General features: G+C 37.0%; 1 protein-coding gene across 1 annotated transcript; it reads left to right on the plus strand.

The window, feature by feature from the left end:
• The first annotated feature begins 3,506 nt into the window (after positions 1-3,506).
• On the plus strand, positions 3,507-12,208 carry LOC139971381 (WD repeat-containing protein 74-like). Its single transcript, XM_071977755.1, has 10 exons — positions 3,507-3,652; positions 4,697-4,803; positions 5,809-5,991; positions 6,590-6,733; positions 7,671-7,775; positions 8,430-8,530; positions 8,714-8,769; positions 9,541-9,683; positions 10,544-10,600; positions 11,372-12,208. The coding sequence occupies exons 1-10, from the start codon at positions 3,598-3,600 to the stop codon at positions 11,555-11,557; spliced, it is 1,137 nt and encodes a 378-aa protein (XP_071833856.1). The 5' UTR covers positions 3,507-3,597; the 3' UTR covers positions 11,558-12,208.
• Positions 12,209-12,912: the final 704 nt, after the last annotated feature.

A 12,912-nucleotide genomic window follows, 5' to 3' on the forward strand; every position in this document is an offset into this window, starting at 1 on the left:
GTCAATTTGGTACGGTCATTGTGAAAAGGTGTGTGTATACGTGAATAGTACTACCATTTATTTTAACAGTAAGCTGCAGCTGGTGCATAAACTAATAATCTGTATGATTATGATTGAAGTTGATACACAGCTACATGCAATGTATATTTAGCCTAGCTTCAAATAAATACATACCTGGCACAGGGAATACTGTGTTAGGCTGTGATTAAATCTCACGAGGAGCTCGTACAAGATACATATATGCTATTCCTAGTATTGGTTTCATGGTTCCGACTGAGGAATAATCAAAACTATGAACTTCTTTACTAATTGTCTGCAGTTATTGGTCTATTGTTCTTCCGCGTAAACGAAAAATTAAAGGATTTTTGTAAACATATCAGTAAAGATATATATATGCAGATACAAATTTGTATTTAGAGACGCAATAGTATTTAATAGTATACTCCTCGTTATTCAAACATTATCAAATGAAGATGTATATATGTACACATATATAAAGAGAAACTTTAACTCATTCCTTATTATTTCCAAAAGATATCACCATTTAAGCGCCATTATGGCATATCTTCTAAACTTTCCGTCCTTCAGAGCATGCGCAGTGCGTGTCTTGATGATAATAATAAGTCTACTTCCGCTATCAGCTGTAATATTATTTGGTGACTTAACCGACAGATTTTTTTATCTCGATGATAGCCATCTCTGTAAGATCAGTGTTTGGTGGATGCGTTTCCAGTCCTTTTCGAAGTTAGCCGCCGTTCATGCGATTCTCCTTATTTCCACAGTCCACGTCCATCTCAATCGCGCTGTTGAGAAAATCAATCGCATCGTTGTTAAATCAACGAATTTCTAGCTGGAAATTGCATCCTCGTAACCAATTGCGTTTTTCTTGGTTCGAAACCGGACAGTTATTCTCTCTAATGTAGTTATTGACGTAATTCAAATACTGATTATAACATCACCTAAATGGCGTAATCCAAAGTTCGTTTGTGTTGACAAGGTAACACTTCACACCACATCCTTACTATATTTTTAGTGTCGAACATGGATCAGTGGCGACTGGGAAGTGCGGCCCGGGAAACAAGTATTGGTAGATACTAAAAGTATTACCGAAATATCGGTATACCGCGGTATACACAAGAAAACATATGTAGCACCGGATATGAAAATGACGGACGTGCTAAATATGTCCACCGTGTATACCTTGTATGAATAATGGTTTTTTTTTGCAGCTGAGGTTTAGTGCAAAAATTCTGATCGTCGCCATCTTATCGATACGGGAAAATATTACATGGCGTGCTTCGGTTTGAAACCGGAAGTCAGGTATTAAGCGCCTTGGGCGCCTTATATCATGTCTGTGGATAATGATTGTGTACACAAATTGTGAATAGTGTAATATGTACGTTGCAAGTTAATTAATGTTGGCATAACGTCATATACAGATAATTGTATATTGTAAGTTTTAACATATTTAGCCTACTATCTTTCGAATGATGTGTCAGTACTTATAAGCTAACCAAAATATACATTATGTCATAAGCCAGTTGGTAAAAATATCCCACTGCTATCATATACCATTTTATTTGCGAAATTGATTATGACGCAATCTTGGTTGGGTTACGCTATTTAACGTTGTAAAATTATCCATGTTGTAAATGTATGGTAAAAGGATAGAAAACGTTCAGATTTGGCTATATATGGTTCATAATAATTAAACAACCCTATATATGGTGTAATGAAGTTATGTTGTAAAACAATAAGCTACCCCGCTAGGTCATAACAATATATAAAGATAGAGTCGTAATATAGTTATGGAGTTAGTAGCGGCAGGTGATATAATATTCATGGTTGATACATGCGTTTTGCGTATAGGCATATACATGCGCCGCTGGAACTTAATTACATGTGTCTACACTCTACAGCCATTAGGGTTAGTGAGCTGAATGTGCACTCCTATTACAGTTATATACAGTTGGGAAGTTGAAGGTGATCTCTGACGTTGAAGCAAAATATTAATGAAGTTGCAAACATCCGTGTCCCAACTCTGAGTTTCATTTGACATATTGTAGCGTACTCTTTGCTTAACCGTTACCTCAGAACGTCCCATGCTTCTTTTGAAAATTACCCAAAACAATTAAACATGAACCTATATTCATATGTCTGGGGATGTCGTAATTCAGAATGAGTCCTTGACTTTCTTGAGATTGTTGAACGGATTTTTGTAAAACGCGAAATGGCAGGGTCAACCCTGACTGAGCAGAAAAGTTGATAGCTGCACGAACGATAACTTCGGATTTTATTCTGATTAATCTAAAGCAGAAGGTAAATAAAACGAAGATTACTAATGGCAAACGGAAGAAAAGGGGCGGGATTAAATCACTTTATGGTAATACGGTTTCATTGATCCCATACTGAGACGAAGTGCAATTTTCTCGATCGTTCATGCGAATTAATTTAGCCTGCCAATCAATATATATATTGATATCAATGCCAAACAAACTTATGTATAGAAACAACAATTTTGATATCAAATTTGTATCTGTTAACGAGTGAAATGATGTCATTATGAAAATAAATGCTCAATAAATGAATCTTTACTACTCGTTGTGTTGTTTTAAATATTTTCGTGGGGACCCTATATGTTGTGACAATGACATTGGACAGCCAAAGGGAAGGTGAAGTGGATAAGTCCGCTTATGTACACTGCATAATTCTACTTTTCCAAACTACATTGATGACAGAAAGCATTTGAAGTGTGTTGTTTTAAGTTAAAGTGGATCCCGACTCTGGTTTGGGATGAGGAAGGGGGAGGGGGTGGGGGTGGGAAAGGACAATACAGTTACGGCACCACGTCCGAGTGAAAATCATTGCTGTAAAAAATATTGTAGGTGTCACGACCACGTACGCCCAAGCAACTCCTCATCCCCTACCCACTAGCTGCCGGGGTCCTGTTTAATGATGCGGGAAGTTAACATCATTTCCTATTCCCACATTCAGTTTCTGCCACCGGGATATTCCTTTAACCACATTATACACTATGTTTAAATAATCAACACTGATAGGCTAATACCCGATTTCAAAGTAGGACATGGTATTGAATATAGGACAATGTTACAACGCCTTCATTAATTATATCTATATATGTCTCAACTCAGGTTTCGAAGACCTTAGTTTTGAACATAGTCTGTAAAGCTGATTCCTTCTGTTGGTTTTTGGCAGACATATCCAATAGGAGGTAATGAGTTATGAAATATGTACCCTGCAATTAATACTCTTCCGTCTAAGCCCCCGGTAACTTACCTTTCCTCTAAATAGTTCTCTGTGGTTCGCCGCTAAAATATTACCTGCAAAGGTCATGTAATATATGGCAGCAGAAGTGCAAAAACTGGAGAGAGACATAATTTGCCACTGGCGTTTGATCAATAACACATGACACCTTGTTTTAATAAACTAATTAACATTTCGCTGTTCAACGAGAGTGATTTTTCCCATGGGCACCACACGAACTTGGCTTAGAGTCCCTAGCTTTCGAGAAGATGGCGCTGTAACACTTTTGGAAATTAAAATCACCGTAAAAAATTGCAACACGGTACATTCAAAATGGCAGCCTCCAGTGAACATGTGTGGATCGGAGCTGAAACTGGGATTCTCAAGGGTATGTACAATATTTATCTATCAGTTTGAATTCATACTGAATTCTTGTTATCAAATTCGACATTAATTTCCTAGTGGAAAACTGTGATGTGATATTTCTGTTTGCTGCTAGGAATAGGATTGATGTAAGTGTAACGTCTGTGTAGCCTAATGTTACAATGTGATACTGATAATGGCCAAAAGCACTGTAGTCTGTAGACCTACACTAAGCAATACGGCTAGTACTGTAGTACTTAACATAACTAAAATTCGTTATTCCACAATGGCTGTGGACCCAATGTTAGGCCTAGGCAGAAATTTAGATGAAAATACGGTACTAATTTAGAATCCGTAACATTCGACCCTACTTCCTTACCCTATTCCCTACTTCCTAACCCTACTCCCTAACCCTATTCCCTACTTCCTAACCCTATTTCCTACTTCCTAACCAAAATTCCTAACCCTACTCCCTAATTCATATGGTACGGATTCTAAAGTTAGGCCGAAAATACAATTGACCATTGCATTGTTGAATGAACTAGCCTGGAGACTAACTTATTCTAAGGCTTTGGATTGTATAAACTTAATGTTAGACTCAGTCATGTATGTTAGACTTTCATTTAGTTTTTGTTTGTAAACAAGCCATTGCAATGTTTCTCACACACTACAAAGACAATTTCTTTCTTGAAAAAAAGTGTGGTACTCAAATAGGTTCAAGAGCTTGCATGTATGAAAACACAAAAGGAAATACAAGATATGTTTTGTGGTCAATAGTCAGAGTTATTCTGTCTGTTAGTTTCTATTCACTCTGTTTAATGTATTATATAACAGTGGAATGCATTGTAAAGTTAAAGTTACATACTTACTACTATTACATAGTTAATTACTTCTTAACTTGAATATATAGTACCTGTTGACACCATTTCACTTGAGATGCAATTATCAATTGACTAAGGCATAAATTGAACATATCTTACTCTACAGTACTGTATTGTATGAACTGGGTTTGAATGATGAAAAGCGTTACACTGTCTATAATTTGTTTTGTTTTGTTCTGTTTTATCAGGTCTGGACCTTGTCAAACGAACCACTACTAACTTTACAGACTTCAAAACTTTGAATAAGCAACAAGAAATCCATGTTATGTGTTGGGGTCCGCAAGGCAAAGATCAGGTGAGTTACTTTTCATGTTGTTTCACATTGAAATTTAACTGCAGTGTCACTTTGCATCAAATTATATAAATAATTCAATTCACTTGAAAACTAACTCGAAATTCTCAAAGTTTAAACTTTAAAGGCTTCGTTGCTACTCAGACTCACCAACAGTCTTTTAAACTTTTTACTGTTTTTAGTCTATCACAGTTGGTGCTTTATAAATCACTTTCTTCCTTGTTACAGTCTTGTAAAATTAAAGGAAGTATCTCCAGACCTTATGAATTTGTGTGAACCTCATCAAACTAAAGAAGTTTGGAAACAAGGGCCTTCTATGTTCAAGCAAGCAGCTCCAAATCGGACAGTTTAATTTAAAATGTATAATATTGTAAAAAATTTACATACAGTGTATCTTTCCATCAGCAGTAAATGAAAGTTGACTGCTGTTTTCTTCAATTTTAGATGAAGAGCAATACAACTGCAATCAATACTTAAAATATGATAATCCTTAATTCTTTTTGAAGTTGATAACATTTGAGTATACCATGAGAAGGCTAATAGAATGTCAAAAGAAGATTGAGCATAGGAATAAGGAGCAGTATATATACACTCCCCCCCCTCCTCCCCTCCCTACCACATTTCTAACTAGACATGCACTCCATGATATAGCTAGATCATTCAGGCAATTAAGTAATAAATTTGTGGTTTCGTTTATCTCATATTCTATCAAAGTTTCAACTTTTGATAAAAGGTCAAAGTCTTGAGAAAACAATTTTGAGATAAAAAGTCAAAATTCTGATACATGATAAGTTGACAAGTTAACAAAATGATCTATTATATTTTATTTCCAATATCCAGTCTGGGCCACTGTAGCATGATGCATTTACAATAAAATAAATCTTCATGGGCAGGGACCCAAAGCCCTTGGAAGCTTTGTACACCTCTGATATTTCTGGCGCTGCCTGCAGCAATGTAATAAATTGAATATTATAGCTTAAATATTTCTCATATTTCTATATTTTAAAGATCCTGTTAGGACTAAGAAGTGGAGTTGTGAAGCAGTTTGATGTCAATAAACGTGGTTTTGCATCGACAAAAGACTATGGTGAATTAGGGGGTCATTATGTAGGCATGGCAACCACAGATGATTCCATCATTACATGCTTATCAAATGGTCACCTGACTGTGTGGCAGAATGATGAAGCAAAGGTTTGTTTTGCAAAGATTTCTTGGTCATCTTTTTTCCTTCATACTTTTTCATAACTTTTAAATTTTATGTAGGTCCATTCATATCCTGTAAGGGGTGTGTGTTGGGGAGGAGGGAGGAGGGGTGGGGTTGGAATGGCATCTGAAATCTGTCATAATGTTTTGCAGCAGGAAACGAATCTTTTAACAATTTGGATTGCTTCATCAATGTGTGGATATTTTAATAGTGTATTCTGCTTCAATATCGGTTCACTGATGTACATGTCTAGTAATATTACTATAAATATGTAGTTCAAGCATTTCACATCTCTAATAACATGATGGATTATATTATAATATTGTTGAAGGAAATAAACTGGTTATCCTGTGAAGACACACAAACCTCTTGAACCAGTAGGTATCACTTTTTGAGTCAGTCATACCCTGGAGTAAGAGGTCATGAGTGGTTTGGTTCAGTTTTGTCATAACCCGACTCTCTTCCATAACTTACACCTTTAAGTTCTTATATCCAAACCCTTCTAATTGTGTTTGTTGTTGTTGTTTTTGCTTCCTTGTTTTTTTCCTTACCATCACACTTCATGCTTTGTTTTCATTCTTTCAGTTGGAATTGGATTTGGGCAAAAATGTTAAGAAAATGAAACAACACAAAGAAAAGAGCAACATCATAGCAACGGGAGGAAAAGAAAATGAGCTCAAAGTTTATGACTTAGAAAAACCAGATCAACCAATCTTTCTGGCCAAAAATGTGAGTCCCCATAGTTTGATATGAAGTTTTTTAAACTTTTTTGTACTTAAAGAACCTTGTATTAGATACTAATACCTGCCAGTCGTCAATAGCACATGTATCACTTGTAGAGTAGTGATTTAAATGCAGCAGAGTCATTGGCATTTAGTAGACTTTGTGCCTGGGTTTACCCTGTTGTTCCTGGTAAACGCACCTCTCCATCTCAGGGATTGGACCTTTCAAATCTTAGTTATCTGCTCTAAGAGAATGTTTGAATATTTGAACTTTCGAATAGATTTATGACGTTTGTATGTTAGTCTAATTCAAACAGAAGGTTCAGTATGGTTTCAGTATTTTAACCAGAACAAAATAGAAGCAAAATGAAAAGAAGATGCTGGTCTGAAACTGCATTATTCTATGACTTCAATGTAAGGGAAGGAAATGGCCTACATGTCATGTTAATGGTTCGTAGCACGAAGGTTCACCCACACTGGAACTGAGATTAAAACCTCAGTAATGGTTCTGCACCATTGTTGTTTCACTGGTGTAAATTGAAAGGAAATCAAGTTTCTTGTTAATGAAGAAGAGAGAATGAATGTAGTGAAGCGATTAATGTCTAAGTAGCATTTATTGATCAATGAGAGTTTCATTTGAAATAAATTGTCCCATATGTGAACTTTGATCATAAATATTGAAAAATTCATAGTAGTTTGAAACAATGAGATAGAAAGAACTATAGATACAATGTTCTTACAATTAAAGGAAAAGAAAATCAGCATGTAGAGAAGTTATGCATTTTTGGGTTAAAATAAACCACAAGCTATTAAGAGGATAGAAAGGAAGACAGATACTTGCTAAGTTAACAAAAAGAAATGTTAAGGATTATAGCTTAGTCGACCTCCCCGTTATCTTTTTCCGTGGTTAATTAATGCAAACTTGGTTCTCTTCTTTTTTGCAGGTTAGACACAATTTCCTCGACTTACGAGTACCTGTTTGGATTAATGATATGCAGTTCTTATCGGGAGAATCAAATAAGATAGTAACCTGTACGGCACACCACCAGGTGAGTACCAACAACCCTCAGATTGAAATGTTAACAAGGACCCACCTTCAGATTGGAAAAGTAGCAAGATACCCCACTTAGCAAAAACAAAAGAATAAAAATACCACCAGAGGTACCACCCTCTGAGTGGAGTGGTAGTTACACCTGCCAGGAGAGCACTACCCTCAGATTGAAGATGTAACGATATACTGTACCACAAGTTACCACTCTTGCAATAAAAAGATATGACCAGTTGAGTACTAGGCCTCAGAGTGGAGTGTTAGAACTGCAATGCTAGGTTGAGTACCACACACAGATGGTGGTACCCTAGTTACATTGTGCCACCACATGAGTACCAGGCCTCAGAGTGGAGTGTTAGAACTGCAATGCTAGGGTGAGTACCACACACAAATGGTGGTACTCTAGTTACATTGTGCCACCACATGAGTACAGGCCTCAGAGTAGAGTGTTAGAATTGCAATGCTAGAGTGTGTACCACCCAAAGTCAAAGTTTAAGTGGCTAGGGCTAGCCCAAAGCTGAGAGCATTATTTTGGTTGGTCTTAAGGTTCTTTTAAATTCGCATTTTGTGATCATGATATATCCATGAATCAATGACTCACCCTATACTGTGTTAAATCTAAGTTTAAAAATGAGATTTGTCTTATTTTCAACAGGTGAGGCTGTATGACCTCAATACTCCACAGAGAAGGCCAGTACTAGACGTTGAATTCCAAGACTGTCCGATCATGGCCTTAGATGTTACTCCTGATCAAAGGTAGATACGTTACATCATCACTTTAGTCTGAGGTCTTCCATCTGAGAATTGCAAGCAATTAGCAAGACATTGTGTTGACTGTTTATTGTGCGGTTTTCCAAATCACTGAATCTCTTAACCACTGTACACAGCAAATCTCATTGTATTTTAATACTCTTCCTTGTTTGTCCTCTTCTTAAACAGATCAGTAATAGTTGGCAATGCACAGGGGCAATTGGGCAGGATTGACTTCAGGAATGGTAAGTAAATATAGCTGTGGAAAGTCTCGATTTTCCATTTTGCTTCAAAAACCCTATTTACCTAACAAGGAATATTCTGAACCACAAGGCTAGAAATCTCTCCTCATTAGTGAAAATCAGACCCCACTAAAATTTTATTTTTTTATAATAGTCTGGGTTCCAACATCTAACAAGCTGTTTGGCCTGTCATTTTATCTGGTGATCACACATGGCTATTAACAGTTAGATCCACTTTGTGTTGTTCTGCACAAACAATGTCAAGAGCTATGATTATGTAATAAATTTCAATATTTCAGATCAAAATTATTTCCAAAGATCCATCCATAAGTATTTTCACAACTTGCATATGACTAATAGCAAATCCAGAAAAGTTGGCCCTTAAATTTTCTCACAAGATGCACACCAGCTGGTTTCAAAGTAATGGCCAGGAGCTCAATGCTCCTAATAACCAGCTCAGGGCCCATAAATTTGTCCAAGTGGGGGGGGGGGAGGGTCATGGTTGGCCCCATAAGTAGAATAAATGGAAGTAAATATTACAATTTTTACCAGATCATATTTTATCAAAACTTTAGACAGCGATGTACGGTTTCCAACAATTAGTACTTGTTTAGAGTACCTCACATACTGATATTACTTTCTCATGTTAAATTAAGATGCATGTAAACACCTTTGTTTACCTTGGAAGAAATTTTCATTGTTTTATCAACAATACAGTAAAGTCATAACTGTTTACTGAATTGTCTCTACGTATTCGATGGCTTGTGATTACAGGTATCTACTCAAAAAATTACAAAGGGTTCGCTGGGAGCATACGAAGCGTTCAATGCCATCCTACTCTTCCCCTGGTCGGAACCTGTGGATTGGACCGTTTCTTCAGATTACATCACTTGAGGACAGGGAAGATGGAGAAAAAGGTATCATAAAACAGGGATATGATCTCAAGTCGGAAATGACAACAGAACATTGTTAAAAGATCTGCTTTACAGGCTCCAATTATAGCACATATTTATAATTGTAGAACAAATATAGGAAAGTTTTGTGATTACATAATCGACCTGCCATGGCCGTAAATTTACCTCAGGTTCTACAATTAGTCTACATAGCTTCTTAACACCATTAAGCTCTTTGTGTAAACACTGTGTGGTAATATGGCCATGTCTACAGTGTAGTTAATCATACAGCGTTCACACAAAGACCCTCATATGAGAAAAGATATGTGGCAGGAGTTGCAGACTAATTGGTAAAAAGAGGTCATTTTACGACCAAGGCAGGTCGATAACATAATCTCAAGAAACTTTTCCATGATAGCGTACTATAGTTGGGGTCTATACAGCAGACCTTTAAAGTACATGGAAACATTGTGACCATAATCATTAACTTGATATTTGGAAGAGATGCTATTGATGAGTAACTAAAAACATATAGTTATCACAGTGTTTATGCTCCTTCATGTATAAAAGAGAGGACTTGAGAAAGTCTAAAATTGATTACACAGAACCCAGATGTATTTGAATTTGGTTGTTTTCATTACTGTGTACTTCCCCTCTTTTATAGCTAAATGAGTAGAAGGCAGAGTTCCACTTTAATACACTGTTGTTACTTTTACAAACTAACGATGAATGTGGTCTTCTCATATTATGATGCATCCTATTTTGAAAATGTCTCAGTCACAATTCTGTGCCGGACTGTGAAATGATGGAAGGGTTTGTTTGGATAAACTTTCCTTTAATGTGACCATGGTATATTTACTTGACACTTTTCTTTATTATTTCAGGTTTATCTCAAGTCAAGACTGAATTGTTTCTTATACACTGATCGGGACCACACAGAGGTCAGTATTCGAAAGGCCTTATTATTCATCAATATTGTCCCGACATTTTGCTATGCTAAAATTGCTGTCGAGTTGAAGAGTACTTTCCCCCAAGGTTCTTACACGCCAGATTATTTTTCAACATTGTGAAATATGAAATAAATGTATATCTTGTATCTCAGAGAAGCGATAGTCTACAGTGGCTGTAATATATGGGTTTGAATAGCAGCCATTTTATTACGACTTTCTATCATATTTGAGGGTGATCCTTTAAGTTAAACATAAAATGTTTCAAGCAGACTATTGATTGGATTGTGATAACCATCCAACATTGTCAGGGTCACTGGATATCGTAAATTGAAAAAGCCTTCATTTTCAGCATTCAGAAAAATTTTATCAACTAAAATTTCTAGGTTTTGTTAGATAGCATCGGTGTTTAACACAGGCTTATAGCCTCTAAGCAGGACAGTTAACTATCCATTTTTGTTTTTTTGCATTTGTCAAACCAATCGAAGCAAGTATTATTGCTTCCAAGGTTAAAAACATGGAGAGTTCCAGTGTAATTTAATGACAAGCATGTTATGGCCACCCCTCCAAAAAGAAATGTAACTAGATATGATCAAACTTGACCAAATTCCAAATTGAAGTCACTCTAAGAGCAATCAGGCATTGTATAACATTCAAGCAAGATTTTCACAGACAAGGCACCCTTTACCAACTCCCCCTCCCCTTCCCCCTTCTTCTATATATTAACAAATTTAAATTGTCTCCATCTCCTCTTTGCCTGGACAGGATTTGTTAGTAAAAGAAAAAGAAGATGCAAAAGAAGAGGAAAGAAAAGTAGAGGAGAAAGAGGAAGGAGGAGAGAGCGATGATGAGCTATGGCAGGGGATGGAGGAGGTAGCAGATGATACAGAAGGAACTAGTAAAAGGAGAAAGAACTCAGAGGGCCTGAGCATTGCTAAAAGGACTAAATGAGACTTGGCTAGGTGAAACTAGGGAGGCTTCTATTGACCTTGTAATGAGTGCTGCTTAGGATAAAGGCTAGTTAAGAGACATGTTCCACTTTCGAGCAACAACCACAAGAACCATCCTGTTGTTTGGAAACTGTCAGCTGAAGTGTGTTATGCTGATTAGTGGATGGGGCTGATGCTTGTGGATGGGACATGGAGGATGAGATCAGGTCGAAGAGATACCAAAATGAGTTAAAACTGTCAGTCATATTGGGAGAGACCATGACGTGTCAGCAAGGTGCCATCGACTTTCCCTCCATGCTTGTGTGGTTGCTTAATATCATCATAAATAACCTTTGGGTGCAAGTTTTATTAGGATTCTGATTGTATTAGACATGCATCTACATTCCAGAATATAAATGGATAAATGTAGTAGGAAACAATTGTTGATATCTGTTGTGATGTGTATTGCGAGATCTGATGCTTTTCACTTTGAGTAGGTTAGAACTTCAAAAATGACCTATCTAAATGTTCTAGCCATGAAAGTATGGAAGGAAATAACAATGGATATAAACCACCATTTCACCCGTTGTGACAGTTCTGATTCATATGAATTCTGGAGTCAAGGTTACTTTCATAGCATGTTCGGTTTGATTCTGTTGCTGAGTGTTAATATGAAATACTTGCATAATAATTGAATACATGCCTAATCAAGGGTACTGCTTGAGTAGTTATCATGTTCATATTACTTGAATCTTGGGAGGTATTCCATAGGCCGTCTGTTTCTTGTTTTCTTCTTTTTAACGTTGAAATCATATGAAGTTAAGTGTGAGTTATAGAAAGCTAGGGAATTGAAGAAGATAGGAATGGGTGGGGTGGGTGGAGGGGCATGGGGGGAGGGAGTTGGGCATGGGGGAGGGAGTTGGGTGTGGGGGAGGGAGTTGGGCATGGGGGAGGGAGTTGGGTGCGGGGGAGGGAGTTGGACGTGGGGGAGGGAGTTGGGTGCGGGGGAGGGAGTTGGGCGTGGGGGAGGGAGTTGGGTGCGGGGGAGGGAGTTGGGCGTGGGGGAGGGAGTTAGGCGGTTATTAATGGAATGATACCATTTAAGGATGACAATTACTCCAAATTGTCAATGTTTGTCAAATTGGAAGTTTCAAATGATACCAAAAGGTACTTTTAGGAGAAAAGTTTTTTGCTAGCATCTGATGAAAATTTAAAATAAAATATCATTTCCATTAAAACAGAGTCAGTGATTTGTCTTACTTTTACTTGTGACTTTTAGCACCAGCTTCCACTTCTTACATAAACTTAAAAGCTGATTTTAAAATTGATTTTCCTACAAACCATTTATGCCCAAGTCTCATAATCATGAATTTACTA

The sequence above is a fragment of the Apostichopus japonicus genome, chromosome 8 (assembly GCF_037975245.1).
Source record: "Apostichopus japonicus isolate 1M-3 chromosome 8, ASM3797524v1, whole genome shotgun sequence".
Lineage (NCBI taxonomy): Eukaryota > Metazoa > Echinodermata > Holothuroidea > Aspidochirotida > Stichopodidae > Apostichopus > Apostichopus japonicus.